At 50.4% G+C, this 18,136-nt stretch overlaps 1 protein-coding gene across 1 annotated transcript in view; it reads left to right on the top strand.

Annotated features, from left to right (window-relative positions):
- The window catches only part of LOC140737922 (NF-kappa-B inhibitor delta-like), a 30,045-nt gene extending 15,221 nt beyond the window's left edge, over positions 1–14,824 (top strand). Inside the window, exons 7-12 of the mRNA XM_073064772.1 lie at positions 662–808; positions 1,513–1,564; positions 6,444–6,616; positions 7,258–7,374; positions 9,423–9,587; positions 12,731–14,824. Coding sequence (XP_072920873.1) covers positions 662–808; positions 1,513–1,564; positions 6,444–6,616; positions 7,258–7,374; positions 9,423–9,587; positions 12,731–12,796 — 720 coding nt within the window. The 3' untranslated portion in view covers positions 12,797–14,824. The remainder of the gene's footprint in view (positions 1–661; positions 809–1,512; positions 1,565–6,443; positions 6,617–7,257; positions 7,375–9,422; positions 9,588–12,730) is intronic.
- Positions 14,825–18,136: the final 3,312 nt, after the last annotated feature.

Below are 18,136 nucleotides of genomic sequence, written 5' to 3'. Positions count from 1 at the left end.
GTAAACGGGTTGCTGGTGGTCAGCATGGATTTGGTGGGCCAAATGGCCTTTTTTTGTGTCTGAGTGACCCTTGGTGTCTTTATTCTCAGTTTGGCCTGGATGGGGTCGCTGATGGACACAGGAGGTCCAGCAGTTGGTTTGGGTTGTTGAGGAGAGGGTCCTGGGAAAAGGATCAGGAGTGTTTAAAATCATGACGGCCACATGGCAAGGGGAGTCCAAAACCAGGGGACAAAGATTGAGGGCGAGAAAGAAAGATTTAAAAAGGGTCATGAGGGGAAGGCTTTTTTTCATCCAGAAAGTGGTGAGTATACCGAACGAGCTGCCAGAGGAAGTGGTTGAGGCAGATACAACAGTATTGTTTACAAAGCACTTGGGCAGGAACATACGTTTGTCGTGGGGGTGGGGTGGAGCTGTGAGGGTGGAGCTATGAGGGATATGGGCTGAAAAGAGGAAATTGGGACGATTTGGGTGGGTTGGCATGGATTGTTCAGTTCGAAAGGTCTGTATCTGTGAGTTACATCTCAGTGGCAAATCGTATGACTGACTCTCTCTCTCTCCCTCCCTCCCCTTCCCAACCTCTATTTCTCGGCCCTTCCATCGACCTCTCTCTATCTGCACCTGTGTCCCCTCTCTCTCACTCCCCCCACCTATCCCACTGTAGACACCGCTGCTGGTGGCTGTGACAGCAAACCAGCCCCAGATCGTGTATGACCTGATCGAGCTGGGAGCTGATGTCCGAGCTACAGACCTGAAAGGACAAACCATCCTCCATCTTGCTGCCACGGAGGGCTATCCGCAGATTCTGCAGGTAACAACGAATCTTCACTCTGTGTCTGACCCCGGGAGTGTGTGATGGGACGGTGTGGAGGGAGATTCACTCTGTGTCTGACCCCGGGAGTGTGTGATGGGACGGTGTGGAGGGAGATTCACTCTGTGTCTGACCCCGGGAGTGTGTGATGGGACGGTGTGGAGGGAGCTTCGCTCTGTGTCTGACCCCGGGAGTGTGTGATGGGACGGTGTGGAGGGAGTTTCGCTCTGTGTCTGACCCCGGGAGTGTGTGATGGGACGGTGTGGAGGGAGACTCACTCTGTGTCTGACCCCGGGAGTGTGTAATGGGACAGTGTGGAGGGAGACTCACTCTGTGTCTGACCCCGGGAGTGTGTGATGGGACGGTGTGGAGGGAGACTCACTCTGTGTCTGACCCCGGGAGTGTGTGATGGGACGGTGTGGAGGGAGACTCACTCTGTGTCTGACCCCGGGAGTGTGTGATGGGACGGTGTGGAGGGAGACTCACTCTGTGTCTGACCCCGGGAGTGTGTAATGGGACAGTGTGGAGGGAGACTCACTCTGTGTCTGACCCCGGGAGTGTGTGATGGGACGGTGTGGAGGGAGACTCACTCTGTGTCTGACCCCGGGAGTGTGTGATGGGACGGTGTGGAGGGAGACTCACTCTGTGTCTGACCCCGGGAGTGTGTGATGGGAAGATTTCACTAATCTTGCTCTCTCCCACAGGCTGTCCAGTGGACTCGGGTACAAGTTAATATTGAGGCCCGAAACTACGAAGGTAACTTTTAGAAGTGTTGTTGTCAACCATTGTCTATTAACTTCAGAAAGACTTTTCCCTTTGTCTGGGGTATTGTCACATTCTGGGATCTTCCTCTGTAGAATCTGGTCATTGGGTTTCAAGAGGTACCTTCCCGTTGGCCGAAAGGCTTTGGTTTTGGAATTAGTTTATTCTTGTCACATGTACAGAGATACAGTGAAGTTTGTCTTGCATACTGTCCATACGGATCAGATCATTACACATCGAGACAGTAGAAGGTAAAACAATAACAGAATGCAATAAAGTTTAAAAAGTGACCGTAAAAGTGCAGTGCAGGTGATCGTTAACGTACATGATCATGATGAGGTTGATTGCAAGGCCAAGAGTCCATCTTATTACACAAGGTCTGATCAATAATCTTATGACAGTGAGTTCGAAGCTGTGGCTTCAGGCTTCTACCCGGTGAGCGGGAGGAGGAGGAGGAATGTCCGGGCTAGGCAGGGTCTTTGATTACGCTGGCTGCTTTCCCAAGCTGCGTCCACAGCTCTAGCCGGTTCATATGATCACAGACAGGGCAGCTGCCTTGCCGAGCTGTGATGCATTTTCCACAAAGTAGAGGCGTTAGAGAGCTTTTGCAAACACACACACGTAAGTGAGTAAACTGTGAACCACTTGTGGTTTGCATCGTGTGCCATTGCAAAACATTATTTCCTGCGTTAAAGATTTCTAATAATTTACATAGGGGAACATTTTAGCAGAAAGTATTAAGAGAAAGTTGTGGGATCATTTACTCAGCGGCTCAGGCGGCAAGTGAGTAGAGACAGAGGTTGGAGATTTCAAGCTGAAGACCTTTTAATCTTGGGATGGGAGTCTGTAATTACCCCTAAATAGAGTGAGGGGATGGGTTCTATGTCTGTGATTCCCCCACTCGATAATGGGATAGCCAATGTCTAATCCAATTTACTACCTCATATTGAATGCTGTGTGTGACTTCCCCTACTCGGTAACAGGACAGGACCGGTGTCTGCGATTTTCCCCCCACACAATGATAGGACAGGGTCTGTGTCTCTGATTCTCACACATGGAGACGGGACAGGGTAAATGTCTGAGAGTTTGTTATGCTGTGATGCGATGAGATCTGTGTCTGTGATTCTCCCATACAGTGTCAGGTGTGGTCTGTTTCAGAGTCATAGAAAAATACAGCACAGAAACAGGCTCTTTGGCCCATCCATTCTGTGCCGAACCGCTTAAACTGCCTACTCCCATCGACCTGCACCCACAGCATAACCATTCATACCTCGCCCATTCATTTAAAAAGCCTGCTTGCATTTACCCTATCTATAACCCTCATAATTTTGTATAATTCTATCAAATCTCTCCTCAATATTCTACATTCTAGAGATGAAGTTCTAACCTATTGAATCTTTCCTATTACCTATTCAAAGTAGGTAATGATAGGAATCTAGAAGATTATAAGGCTAGCAGGAAAGAGCTTAAGAATGAAATTGGGAGAGCCAGAAGGGGCAATGAGAAAGCCTTGGTGGGCAGGATTAAGGAAAACCCCAAGGCATTTTACAAGTATGTGAAGAGCAAGAGGATAAGACGTGAGAAAATAGGACCAATCAAGTGTGACAATGGAAAAGTGTGTATTGAAACGGAGGAAATAGCAGAGGTACTTAATGAGTACTTTGCTTCAGTATTCACTACGGAAAAGGATCTTGGCGATTGTAGGGATGACTTACAGTGGACTGAAAAGCTTGAGCATGTAGATATTAAGAAAGAGGATGTGCTGGAGCTTTTGGAAAGCATCAAGTTGGATAAGTCACCGGGACTGGATGAGATGTACCCCAGGCTACTGTGGGAGGCGAGGGAGGAGATTGCTGAGCCTGTGGTGATGATCTTTGAATCATCAATGGGGATGGGAGAGGTTCCAGAGGAGTGGAGGGTTGCGGATGTTGTTCCCTTATTCAAGAAAGGGAGTAGAGATAGCCCAGGAAATTATAGACCAGTGAGTCTTACTTCAGTAGTAGGCAAGTTGATGGAAAAGATCCTGAGAGGCAGGATTTATGAACATTTGGAGAGGTATAATATGATTAGGAATAGTCAGCATGGCTTTGTCAAAGGCAGGTCGTGCCTTACGAGCCTGACTGCATTTTTTGAGGATGTAACTAAACACATTGATGAAGGGAGAGCTGTAGATGTAGTGTATATGGATTTTAGCAAGGCATTTGATAAGGTACCACATGCAAGGCTTATTGAGAAAGTAAGGAGGCATGGGATCGAAGGGGACATTGCTTTGTGGATCCAGAACTGGCTTGTCCACAGAAGGCAAAGAGTGGTTGTAGACGGGTCATATTCTGCATGGGGTGCCGGTGGAGTGCCTCAGGAATCTGTTCTGAGACCCCTCTCTTCGTGATTTTTATAGATGACCAGGATGACGAAGTGGAGGGATGGGTTAGTAAATTTGCCGATGACACAAAGGTTGGAGGTGTTGTGGATAGTGTGGAGGGCTGTCAGAGGTTCAACGGGACATTGATAGGATGCAAAACTGAGCTGGGGAGTGGCAGATGGAGTTTGACCCAGATAAGTGTGAGGTGGTTCATTTTGGTAGGTCAAATACGATGACAGAATATAGCATTAATGGTAAGACTGTTGACAGTGTGGAGGATCAGTGGGATCTTGGGGTCCGAGTCCATAGAACACTCAGATTTACTACGCAGATTGACTCTGTGGTTAAGAAAGCATACAGTGCATTGGCCTTCATCAATTGTGGGATTGAGTTTAAGAGCCGAGAGGTAATGTTGCAACTATATAGGACCCTGGTCAGATCCCACTTGGAGTACTGTGCTCAGTTCTGGTCACCTCACTATAGGAAGGATATGGAAACCATAGAAAGGGTGCAGAGGAGATTGTCAAGGACGTTGCCTGGATTGGGGAGCATGCCTTATGAGAATAGGTTGAGTAAACTCAGCCTTTTCTCCTTGGAGCGACGGAGGATCAGAGGTGACCTGATAGAGGTGTACAAGATAATGAGTGGCATTGATTGTGTGGATAGTCAGAGGCTTTTTCCCCAGGGCTGAAATGGCTAGCATGAGAGGGCATAGTTTTAAGGTGCTTTGAAGTAGGTACAGAGGAGATGTCAGGGGTACATTTTTTTAATGCAGAGAGCGGTGAGTGCATGGAATGGGCTGGAGGTGGAAACGATCGGGTTTTTTAAGAGACTCCTGGATGGACTCCCTCCCACAGCGTTGTGGGCCGAAGGGCCTGTATTGTTCTATAGGTTTTCTATGTTCTCTGTTTCCTTATAACTCAGGGTCCTCCAGTCCTTGTAAATGTTCTTTGTACTCTTTCAAACGTATTTATATCTTTCCTGCAGGCAGGTGACTAAAACTGAGCACAATACTTCAAATTAGGCCTCGCCATCATCCACAAAACATCCCTCCTGTGCTCAGTACTTTGATTTATGAATGCCAACGTGCCAAAAGCTTTCTTAATGACCCTGTGATGTCACTTTCAACGAATTCCCGGATCCCTTTGTCTGCCACAATCCTCAGTGCCCTACCACCACCGTGCAAGGCCCACCCTGGCTGGTCTCCCAAAGTGCAAAACCTCACACTTGTCTGCATTAAATTCCGTCTGCCATTTGTTCAGCCGGTTTTTCCAGATGATCCAAATCCCCGCTGCAAGCTTTGGTAGTCTTCATCGCAGTCCGCCACACGCCCATTCTGGGCGTCATCCGCAGATATGCTGATCCAGTTAACCACATTATCATCCAGATCACTGATGTAGATGACAAACAGAGATGGAGCCAGCACCGATCCCTGCGCCACACCACCACTCACAGGCCTTCAGTCAGGGAGGCAACCACCTACTAAAACTCTCTGTTTTCTCCTGCAAAGCCAATGTCGAATCCAATTTACTACCTCGTCTTGAATACCAAGCACCTGAATCTGCATCCACTGTCTTGCTTTCAACTTTCCTGATAACTTCGTCAAAAAACTCTAGATATGATTTAACACACAAACAGCCGTGCTGACTATCCCTAATCAATTCCTGTCTATCCAAATGCTCATGTAACCGGTCTCTTAGAATGCCTTCCAGTAACTTCCCCACAACTGGTGTCAGGCTCACTGGCTGATAATTTCCTGGTTTATTCGTAGAGCTCTTTTTCAGTCAACAGAACAATGTTGGCTATCCTCCAATTCTCCAGTAGCTCACCTGTCGTTAAGGATGATTTAAATACCTCTGCTGGGTCCCTGGCAGAACTGTCTGTGACCTCCACAGATGGGGACAGGACGGGGTCTGTGTCTGATACCCCCACATGGTGACGGGACGGGGTCTGTATCTGTGATTCCCCACACGGTGACGGGACGGGGTCTGTGTCTGTGATTCCCCACACGGTGATGGGACGGGGTCTGTGTCTGTGATTTCCCCACACGGTGATGGGACAGGGTCTGTGTCTGTGATTCCCCACACTGTGACAGGACGGGGTCTGTGTCTGTGATTCCCCACACGGTGACGGGACGGGGTCTGTGTCTGTGATTCCCCACACGGTGACGGGACTGGGTCTGTGTCTGTGATTCCCCACACGGTGATGGGACAGGGTCTGTATCTGTGATTCCCCACACGGTGACAGGACGGGGTCTGTGTCTGTGATTCCCCACACGGTGACGGGACGGGGTCTGTGTCTGTGATTCCCCACACGGTGACGGGAAGGGGTCTGTGTCTGTGATTCCCCACACGGTGACGGGAGGGGGTCTGTGATTCTCTCACACGGTGACGGGAGGGGGTCTGTGATTCTCTCACACAGTGACAGGACGGGGTCTGTTTGCACGATTTCTGACCATCTTACAGGCTGGCATGAGTGTCTTTAATCTAATGATGTGCTGATATTCCCTAGGGTTTACGCCTCTGCACTGTGCTGTCAAAGCCCACAGCTGCAGCAGCATTAGGAAGGAGTGGGATATCCGGAGGTTCGGAAGGGAGACATGCAGGGGTCTCCAAAACCTTGCTCAGGACATCCTGCAGTGTATCATTCACCTGCTGAACATGGGGGCATCCATCTTCTCCCAGGTATCTGTCACTGGTGGTGCTCCCTCTTGTCAACCCTCTCTCAACGTGACACCCCCTCCTCGCCGCCCCTCCCTCAGCATGCCGCCCCCTCCTCTTTCCACCCCTCCCTCAGCGTGCCGCCCCCCCTCAGCGTGCCGCCCCTCCCTCAGCGTGCCGCCCCCTCCTCTTTCAGCCCCTCCCTCAGCGTGCCGCCCCCCCTCAGCGTGCCGCCCCCTCCTCTTTCAGCCCCTCCCTCAGCGTGCCGCCCCTCCCTCAGTGTGCCGCCCCCTCCTCTTTCAGCCCCTCCCTCAGCGTGACGCCCCCCCTCAGCGTGCCGCCCCTCCCTCAGCGTGCCGCCCCCTCCTCTTTCAGCCCCTCCCTCAGCGTGCTGCCCCTCCCTCAGTGTGCCGCCCCCTCCTCTTTCAGCCCCTCCCTCAGCGTGACGCCCCTCCCTCAGCGTGCCGCCCCTCCCTCAGCGTGCCGCCCCCTCCTCTTTCAGCCCCTCCCTCAGCGTGCCGCCCCCTCCTCTTTCCGCCCCTCCCTCAGCGTGCTGCCCCCTCCTCTTTCAGCCCCTCCCTCAGCGTGCCGCCCCCTCCTCTTTCCGCCCCTCCCTCAGCGTGCTGCCCCTCTCCCGGCTGATAGTTGCCCTGTCTGTTGTGCAGGATGTGAAGAGCAGCATGAGCATCCTCCACCAGGCCGTGCAGGATGGGAACGTCTCCCTGGTCCAGTTCATTCTGCAGCTGCCCAACCCTCGGCTCCAGGAGTTCGTCAACCTGAAGGTGCCCGGGCCGTTGAGTGTGGGGTGGTGGGCAGCAGTGTGCAGAGCTCAGTGACTGTCTGAGGGTAAACAGACCCTCAGCTCTGAACCACATCCACATTTAAAGCCAGACCATGCTTAGTTCGTACCCCTCTACACCCTTCCGATCTTTCAAACTTTATAATTGTAGGGTGACAGGGTAAGTCGCTACCCAAAGATGTTCCTTCCTTCTGCCAGCCTGTGGGACACCCTTGGGGAAGGTGCAGCACCTGCTTAGCCCCCCGATCAAGGTCACCTGAAGCCATGTGAGCACGTGGTGGACGGTGATTTGAGCGACTGCTGAAAAAGTCCTGGTTAGGCAGATAATCTCTGAAGCGGATTGACAATGGCTGGGGTCGCCCATCTTGTAAAGACACTGCCCCAGAAGAAGGCAGTGGCAAAACACTTCTGTAGGAGCACTCTCTGAGAACAATGATGGTCAGGAGACCATGATTGCCCACGGTACATAAAGGTGACCTGCTTCGGCCCTTCCTCTGGCTGCCCATTCCATGCACAGCCATCCTCTGGGTAAAGAAGTTTCCCCTCAGGTTCCTATTAAATCTCTCCCCTCTTGCCTTAAACCTGTAGTTCTTGGTTCTCTAACCCTGGGGAAAAGACTGAGCACATCCATCCTATCCAAGCCTTTCAAGGCTTTTTTTCCACAACCTCTGTAAGATCATTAGTCTCCTAATAATGTCCTGACCTATCTAACCTCTCCCTATATCTCAGGCCCCTGAGTCCTGACAACATTCCAGTCAATCTCCTCTGCCCTTCTGTCCTGTTTAATAACATATTTCGTACAGCAGGGCGACCAAACCCCAACACAATACTCCACATGCAACATCTCCTACAAGTGCAAGGTGACCTCCTGACTCCTGTAGTCACGGCCTTGACTAATGAAGGCCAGTGTGTCAAATGCCTTCTTCACCGCCCTGTCTACCCGAGTCTCCAGTTTCCGGATCCCTCTGTCCCACAAATATCTTTTGTATTTCTGGACAGTGTCTCTCTCTCTTCGGCGGTTAAAGGTCCTGCTCCACCAAGTCAAGCCCACCCCTTTGGGGTCAAGGGTCTTGCCCTTTTTCAGTGCCAGAGGGTCACATTTCTTGGGGTCAGGGGTCATGCTCTGCAGGGTCAGAGGAGCATGGGTTGAGTCTTTGGAAAGTGAGAGTGTTCGACTGGGTCAAGGGCAACGTGCTTTGAGGATGAGGTTCCTGCCTCCTGTGGTCAGGTACTGAGATATAAAGGTGATGGTGTGAGGGCAAGGGTTTCAATCTAGTGTTAAAGGTCGGGGTCATGGCCTGTGGCCTGCAGGGTCAATGATCCTGAACCACATGTTCAAGGGTTGGGGGAGGTTGTGCACTGCAGGATCAGCAGTCAGGTAGTCATGCCCCACAGTCTTAGGAATTCAGGGGAAGCCATAGAAAGGGTGCAGAGGAGATTTACAAGGATGTTGCCTGGATTGGGGAGCATGCCTTATGAGGATAGGTCGAGTGAACTCGGCCTTTTCTCCTTGGAGCGATGGAGGATGAGAGGTGACCTGATAGAGGTGTATAAGATGATGAGAGGCATTGATCGTGTGGATAGTCAGAGGCTTTTTCCCAGGGCTGAAATGGTTGCCACAAGAGGACACAGGTTTAAGGTGCTGGGGAATAGGTACAGAGGAGATGTCAGGGGTAAGTTTTTTACTCAGAGAGTGGTGAGTACGTGGAATGGGCTGCTGGCAATGGTGGTGGAGGCGGATATGATAGGGTCTTTTAAAAGACTTTTGGATAGGTACGTGGAGCTTAGTAAAATAGAGGGCTACAGGTAACCCTAGTAATTTCTAAAGTAGGGACATGTTCGGCACAACCTTGTGGACCGAAAGGCCTGTATTGTGCTGTGGGTTGTCGATGTTTCTATGTGTCCCACAGGTTCAGGACCCTGGAGGCTATGCCCTCTATTTAAGGTCAAGAGGTCATGCCCTGCAGGTTCAGGAGCCAGGAATCGTGGCCTGAAAGATCTCCCCCAGTAACATTGCTTCTTCGCTCACAGGCCCATGGGAACACCGCACTGCACATGGCTGCCGGACTGCACGGAGACAGGAACCAAGAGCAGATCATCCGGCTGCTGCTGGACTGTGGGGCCGACCCCGGCATCCGGAACCTGGAGAATGAGCAGGCGGGCCACCTCCTGCCCAACAGCCCTCATGGCGAGCAGGTGACACTTTTCAACATAACTGTGTAAGGGCTAAGAGTGTTGTAGAAACAAGCCTGAAGGTTTTGTGTGTCAATGCGAGGAGCATTCGTAACAAGGTGGATGAATTGAATGTGCAGATAGTTATTAATGAATATGATATAGTTGGGATCACAGAGACATGGCTCCAGGGTGACCAAGGATGGGAACTTAACATCCAGGGATATTCAATATTTAGGAGGGATAAGCAGGAAAGAAAAGGAGGTGGGGTAGCATTGCTGGTTAGAGAGGAGATTAATGCAATAGAAAGGAAGGACATTAGCCTGGAGGATGTGGAATCAATATGGGTAGAGCTGCATAACACTAAGGGGCAGAAAACGCTGGTGGGAGTTGTGTACAGGCCACCTAACAGTAGTAGTGAGGTTGGGGATGGCATTAAACAGGAAATTAGAAATGCGTGCAATAAAGGAACAGTAGTTATAATGGGTGACTTCAATCTACATATAGATTGGGTGAACCAAATTGGTAAGGGTGCTGAGGAAGAGGATTTCTTGGAATGTATGTGGGATGGTTTTCTGAACCAACATGTCAAGGAACCAACTAGAGAGCAGGCCATTCTAGATTGGGTATTGAGCAGTGAGGAAGGGTTAGTTAGCAATCTTGTCGTGCGAGGCCCCTTGGGTAAGAGTGACCATAATATGGTGGAATTCTTCATTAAGATGGAGAGTGACATAGTTAATTCAGAAACAAAGGTTCTGAACTTAAAGAAGGGTAACTTTGAAGGTATGAGACGTGAATTAGCTAAGATAGACTGGCAAATGATACTTAAAGGGTTGATGGTGGATATGCAAGGGCAAGCATTTAAAGATCGCATGGATGAACTACAACAATTGTTCATCCCAGTTTGGCAAAAGAATAAACCAGGGAAGGTAGTGCACCCGTAGCTGACAAGGGAAATTAGGGATAGTATCAAGTCCAAAGAAGAAACATATAAATTAGCAAAAAAAAGCAGCACACCTGAGGACTGGGAGAAATTCAGAGACCAGCAGAGGAAGACAAAGGGCTTAATTAGGAAAGGGAAAAAAGATTATGAGAGAAAGCTGGCAGGGAACATAAAAACTGACTGTAAAAGCTTTTATAGATTCGTGAAAAGAAAAAGATTGGTCAAGACAAATGTAGGTCCTTTACAGTCTGAAACAGGTGAATTGATCATAGGGAACAAAGACATGGCAGACCAATTGAATAACTACTTTGGTTCTGTCTTCACTCAGGAGGACGTAAATAATCTTCTGGAAATAGTAAGGGACCGAGGGTCTAGTGAGATGGAAGAACTGAGGGAAATACATGTTAGTAGGGAAATGGTGTTAGGTAAATTGAAGGGATTAATGGCAGATAAATCCCCAGGGCCAGATGGTCTGCATCCCAGAGTGCTTAAGGAAGTAGCCCAAGAAATAGTGGATGCATTAGTGATAATTTTTCAAAACTCCTTAGATTCTGGATTAGTTCCTGAGGATTGGAGGGTGGCTAATGTGATAATTTTTCAAAACTCCTTAGATTCTGGATTAGTTCCTGAGGATTGGAGGGTGGCTAATGTAACCCCACTTTTTAAAAAAGGAGGGTGAGAGAAACCGGGGAATTATAGACCGGTTAGTCTGACATCGGTGGTGGGGAAAATGCTAGAGTCGGTTATCAAAGATGTGATAACATCACATTTGGAAAGAGGTGAAATCATCGGACAAAGTCAGCATGGATTTGTGAAAGGAAAATCATGTTTGACGAATCTTATAGAATTTTTTGAAGATGTAACTAGTAGAGTGGATGGGGAGAGCCAGTGGATGTGGTATATCTAGATTTTCAAAAGGCTTTTGACAAAGTCCCACACAGGAGATTAGTATGCAAACTTAAAGCACACGGTATTGGGGGTATGATATTGATGTGGATAGAGAATTGGTTGGCAGACAGGAAGCAAAGAGTGGGAGTAAACGGGACCTTTTCAGAATGGCAGGCAGTGACTAGTGGGGTACCGCAAGGCTCAGTGCTGGGACCCCAGTTGTTTACAATATATATTAATGATTTAGACGAAGGAATTAAATGCAGCATCTCCAAGTTTGCGGATGACACGAAGCTGGGCGGCGGTGTTAGCTGTGAGGAGGATGCTAAGAGGATGCAGGGTAACTTGGATAGGTTAGGTGAGTGGGTAAATTCATGACAGATGCAATTTAACGTGGATTAATGTGAGGTTAGCCACTTTGGTTGCAAGAACAGGAAAACAGATTATTATCTGAACGGTGGTCGATTAGGAAAAGGGGAAGTGCAACGAGACCTGGGTGTCATTGTACACCAGTCATTGAAGGTGGGCATGCAGGTACAGCAGGCGGTGAAAAAGGCAAATGGTATGTCGGCATTCATAGCAAAAGGATTTGAGTACAGGAGCAGGGAGGTTCTACTGCAGTTGTACAAGGCCTTGGTGAGACCGCATCTAGAGTATTGTGTGCAGTTTTGGTCCCCTAATCTGAGGAAAGACATTCTTGCCGTGGAGGGAGTACAGAGAAGGTTCACCAGATTGATTCCTGGGATGGCAGGACTTTCATATGAAGAAAGACTGGATCGACTAGGCTTATACTCGCTGGAATTTAGAAGATTGAGGGGGGATCTTATTGAAACGTATAAAATTCTAAAGGGATTGGACAGGCTAGATGCAGGAAGATTGTTTCCGATGTTGGGGAAGTCCAGAACGAGGGGTCACAGTTTAAGGATAAAGGGGAAGCCTTTTAGGACCGAGATGAGGAAAAACTTCTTCACACAGAGAGTGGTGAATCTGCCACAAGAAACAGTTGAGGCCAGTTCATTGGCTATATTTAAGAGGAAGTTAGATATGGCCCTTGTGGCTAAAGGGATCAGGGGGTATGGAGAGAAAGCAGGTACAGGGTTCTGAGTTGGATGATCAGCCATGATCATACTGAATGGCGGTGCAGGCTCGAAGGGCCAAATGGCCTACTCCTGCACCTATTTTCTATGTTTCTATGCGAGGATCTGAGGTCAAACGTGGGAAGATGAGTTAAGTATGGGGTGGGGTGGGGAGGGTAGTCACCTGGGTCAAGCCCAGGGGGTTAATGGCCTCCCTCTCTGCTGCCCCACCCACTGACGACTCTCCATTGCCTCCGCAGATGAAGCATTTGTTGAAGAGAGGCCGCCTTGCCTTGTCGAACAATCACAGAGCCGCATCCTCATAGGACCCATCACAGACCTGGACTATTTTCAGTCCCCGTGTATCCCTCCACTGGATGGAATTCGTGTCACTCCCATCGGGAGGAAACATCCGTCTCCTTCCCCATTTAGCCCTCAAACCCCTCCCTCTTCGCCCCTTCCTTCACCTACAATGCTCTCTCTCTCCCCGTTACTCAGCCTCCCCCTCCATTAGCCCTTACCTCCCTCTTTTCCACCCTCCCCTCCACAACCTGTCCTCTGATCCTCTCTCCTTTTGCTCCCCTCTCCCTTTCTTCCATCTGTCCCCACTTCTATTGCCCCTATCCCTTCCTTATCACTTCCCTATCACTCCTTACCCCTCTTTTAATCCTCCCTCCTCCTTTCTCCACTTCCACCTCTTCTCTCCCTCCTCCTCTGTCTCGTCCCCCTTTCCCACCTTCCCTCCCTCATCACTAAACTGAAATTATTTATTCTGTTCCCATTTCCTGCTGGAGGAAGGTGCAGAGAGACGACCCATGGCTGACCCCACCCCCTCGTGAGGGCAGAGTGCGTGACCAAAGGGTGGTGGGGGGTGTTGGTCTCATCTGCCTCCAAACACCCCCACCCCACACAGGGAGCTACGTGTACCAGCACCAGTGATAACTGGTCCGTCTGCCCCTCCCGCAGCCAGATCTTCACGCACTCCACCACCCCCCCCCCCCACCTCACAGCAATCCCCTCCGCACCCCGGAATCTCTGCACCTTCTTCCAGCTGTTTATTTTATCAGCTTTGGAAGCTGCCTTTTTTAATCCACCTCCCTAGATCCCTCTCACTTCCCAACTCCTTCTCACGATCTTCTGCGTGAAATTGGCTTGGAGCTTCAAGCTAAAAACGTGGACTGTTGGGACAGTGAGATTCGTTTGGGGAAGGGGGGGTGGGTTGGATAATGGAGAAGGTGGGGAGATGAATTGCATCCTAGTCCTCCTGCTCACCCTGAACCAGGGCTAGGTTCTGAGATTCCCCTCTCTATCCTCTCCTCAATTATTTGATTTCTGTGAAATCTGAATCCTCCCAGTGGGGAGAACCCTATCGTACAGAGCCACCACAGGGCTGTTCTGCGTTTAGCAGTGATCCCTGTGGGGGTGAGTATCGCCAGGCCTGGTGTAGTGTATTATTGCACTGGGCTGTGTGTGAGTGTGAGTGTGAGAGAATGTAAACTCCATGGCTCCTTTATTAGTTACCTGCTCGTTAATGCAAATATCTGATCAGCCGATCGTGTGGCAGCAACTCGATGCGTTAAAGCATGCCGACATGGTCAAGAGGTTCAATTGTTCAGACCAGACATCAGAATGGGGAAGAAATGTGATCTGAGTGACTGACCATTTGCTGGTGCCAGACAGGGTGGTTTGAGTAACTCAGAAGCTGCTGATCTCCCGGGATTTTCCTGCACTACAGTCTCTAGAGTTTAGGGAGAGTGGTGTGAGAAGTGGGAAAAAAACATACAGTGGGCAGGAGTTCTGTGAGTGAAAACACCTTGTTAACGGGAGAGGTCAGAGGAGAACGGCCAGACTGGTTCACGCTAACAGGAAGGTGACAGTAACTAAAAGAGCCACGCGTTACAACAGCGGTGTGCAGAAGAGCATCTCTGAACGCACACAGCTCGAACATTGAAGTGGATGGGACGACAGCAGCAGAAGACCGCATCGACATCCACTCCTGTAATTAATAAAGTGGCCACTGAGAGTGAGTGTCAGAGAGAGAGAATGTGGGTCTTTGCGCGGGTGTCTGTGTACGATAGCGTGTGTGCTTGTGCAAGAGAGAAAAGCTGTGTGTTTGGAGGAAGAGAAAAGAGAGGCGTACGTTTGTGAGGGGGATTTTGTGTGTGTGTGCACACTCACCCGTGTAAGGCAGTGCCATGCATCTGTGACTGAGGGCTGTACGTGTGGAAGGTGTTGGAAGAGGGGGCAAGGAGTGCTCGCAGTTCTGTGCGTCGGTACGTTGTGTTTCGGTACATATGGGCATCTGAGAGAGCATGGTGAGGCATGCGTGCGTGTGTGTGTGTCTGTGTGTGTGTGTATGTGTGTGTGTGTGTATGTGTGTGTGTGTGTGCGTGTGTGTGTGTGTGTGTGTGTGCGTGTGTGTGTGTGTGTGTGTGTCTGTGTGTGTGTGTGTGTGTGTCTGTGTGTGTGTCTGTGCGTGTGTGTATGTGTCTGTGCGTGTGTCTGTGCGTGTGTCTGTGCGTGTGTGTATGTGTGTGTGCGTGTGTGCATGCGTGCGTGTGTGTCTGTGTGTGTGTGTGCGTGCGTGTGTCTGTGTGTGCGTGTGTGTGTCTGTGTGTGTGTGTGTGCGTGTGTGCCTGTGTGTGTGTGTGTGCGTGTGTGCGTGCGTGTGTGTCTGTGTGTGTGTGTGCGTGTGTGCATGCGTGCGTGTGTGTCTGTGTGTGTGTGTGCGTGCGTGCGTGTGTGCATGCGTGCGTGTGTGTCTGTGCGTGTGTGTGTGCATGCGTGCGTGTGTGTCTGTGTGCGTGTGTGCATGCGTGCGTGTGTGTGCGTGTGTGCATGCGTGCGTGTGTGTCTGTGTGTGCGTGTGTGTGTATGTGTGTGTGTGTCTGCGTGTGAGAGAGTGTGTGTGCATGCGTGTGTGTGTGTGTGAGAGAGACATCTGAGTGATGTGTCCATGTTTGAGGGCACGTGTCTGCACTGTGTGCAGAACATAGGTTACACATGGGCAATTACTGAGCACACCTGGGGTGGGGAAGAGTGAGTTTTCCCACCTCTACGGCACCAAGGTTGGTCTCCGCAGCCAATGCACGACCCTCCTGATTTGCCCAGCAATCTTCGTGGAGTGGGTGGGGAAGGGGTGGGTGAGGGTGCTCGCTCCAGACCATCACCCCCCCCTTCTTGCACCGTTATGGCTGAATTATGCGTCTCACTTGCAAGCTCCCTGCGTCTGAGTAAAATTCCTCAAAATCCCCCCCCCCCCACGCAGTTCCCACATCTGGGGAGGGGGTTCCAAACAAACAAGCTGCCCTGAGCCGAGGGGCCTTTGGGAGAGGGTGGAGGGGAGCTTGCACACGGGACAGGGAACAATGCAGTTTTGTTGGCCTCTTGCACTTGTGTGTGACCTCTATGAGGTCATCTCCACCTGCGTTTCTTGCTTTAATGTCTGTAAAGCGGTATATAATCATTTAAATAAATTAATGACTAATCTGCATGAGTTAGTGTTTCTTCTCTCTGACGAGGATTTGCTCCAGAAAGGTAGTTCACCAGATTCAAGGCAAGCGACAGGCCGGGCTGTTAGAAAAAGGGTGTTGCTGATGGGGTCAGTCGGCCCAGCGACAGGTCGGGCTGTTAGAAAAAGGGTGTTGTTGATGGGGTCAGTCGGCCCAGCGACAGGCCGGGCTGTCAGAAAAAGGGTGTTGTTGATGGGGTCAGTCGGCCCAGCGACAGGCCGTGCTGTTAGAAAAAGGGTGTTGTTGATGGGGTCAGTCGGCCCAGCTGCTCAGATCCCCATCCATGTCTGGCCAAACCTTTCCGATCCACATACCTGTCCAAATGTCTTTTGAATATTGTTAATGTACCTGCCTTGACCACTTCCTCTGGTAGCTCATTCCATATACCCTCTGGGTAAAAAAAGTTGCCCCTCAGATCCTCTTTGAAATTAAACCTGGGCCCTCCAATTCTTGATTCGCAACCCTGGGGGAAAAGACCGTGTGTGTGCATCCGCCCAGTCTGTGCCTCTGTAAGACAGACTCCTATGCTCCAATGTGTGACCTACCTCTTCCTCTAACTTGGGATCTTCGTAAATCTCCTCTGTGGGCTTTCCAGCTTCGTGGCGTCTCCCTTGTGGCAGGGCAACCAAAACTGAACACAATTCTCCAGCCTCGAGAACGTCTTTTACAACTCCACTATACTCAGTGCTCTGCCTGATGAACACCAGCATGCCCAGCTCCCTCTTCACCGCCTAGTCTTCCTGCGATGGCACTTTCCGGGAACCATGTACCTGTACTCTCAGGGCCCTCGGTCCTACAACACTCTCCAGGGCCTTAACGTTCACCTGTGAAAGCCCAGCCCTCATTTGTCTTCCCAAAATGCAAAACCTCACACTTATCCAAATTAAACTGCATTTGCCATTTCTCGGCCCACAATCAAAATCACCCTGTAAATCCTGATGAGCGCCTTCGCTGTCAATGACACCACCTGGTCTGGTGATATCTGACAATTCACGAACCATGCCTTCTACAGATCTTTGATGTGGATGACAAGCAGCAATGGTCCCAGCACCGAGCTCTGGCAAACACCACTAGTCGCGGGCCTCCAGTGCAAGAACCAAGCAACACCCGCTGCTTCCTACCACCGATCCAATTCGTCAGCTCCCCCCGGATCCCTTGAGATCTATGGTACCGGGATACAGACTGGGGTCAACACGAACCAATGGGTGGGATGTGTCAAGAGGAACGGTTGAATGTTTGAGGCTTGCATCTGCTGGAGTTTAGACTGAAATAATTCTAGAGCATGGAAGCAGCCCCTATCAAATCCACCTCACTCTTATCCAAATTAAATACCATCCGCAGTCCCTTACCCAGCTGATCAGTACACCCCTGTAGATCCTGGCAACCAGCTTCACTGCCTACAACAAGTTTATTAACCGTGTGCTGTACATTCACATACACTCGTTATGTCCCGATCGCTTTCTCCCCTCCCCTCCCCTCCCCCCTCTGATCCCCGAACTTGAGCAAAAGGAGTGAGTGCTCGGTCCTGTGAGTCTCCATGCAAAGCTTTCTCTACGGCTGTCGTTTGACTGGCAAACGAAAGCATCGGCAATGCTGGAAGCGGGATTGGGATGCGACTTTCCCGGAATCCTTGAGAGAAGAGTGGCTCTCCAGAACGTAAAGGAACTGGGGGAGCCCACTTACTTTGGGTGCACTCCAGAACTTAGGGACTGCGGAGCACTTGATCAGTCCGCTCTGGACGATGGGTGCCTGTTTATTCTGACGTGTCTGGGGAGGTGTAGTACCTCTGGTGAACGGGGTTGTGGGGCAGGCCACTCACATTATTCAAGTACACTGCTCCGACAGGAGAGCTAAACGTAGCTGGAGAGATTGGTGAGACAGGGACCTGCCTGTCCTCACATGCGAAGTCAGCCCCAGTGGACGGGGTGGTTGAGATCCAAGGGCCAGGAAGGTGGATTGCAACTCTTCACGGAGAGCAAAGAGCAGGACAAGTCACAGAACAGCCGTGGAAGACCCAAGTCTGTGACAACCGCTGGACACGGACTTCCGAGGGCCAGAGAGTGCAACTGTCCCAGTGCAATGGCATTTCCACTTTAAAAACTCCCACACACCAGGTCTCCTGTCATCAAATGGACAACCAACCACACTCTAAAG

Source organism: Hemitrygon akajei, chromosome 1 (assembly GCF_048418815.1).
Source record: "Hemitrygon akajei chromosome 1, sHemAka1.3, whole genome shotgun sequence".
Taxonomy (NCBI): Eukaryota; Metazoa; Chordata; class Chondrichthyes; order Myliobatiformes; family Dasyatidae; genus Hemitrygon; species Hemitrygon akajei.
The sequence above is the reverse complement of the archived record's forward strand: the minus strand, read 5'-3'. Positions and strand labels throughout refer to the sequence as shown.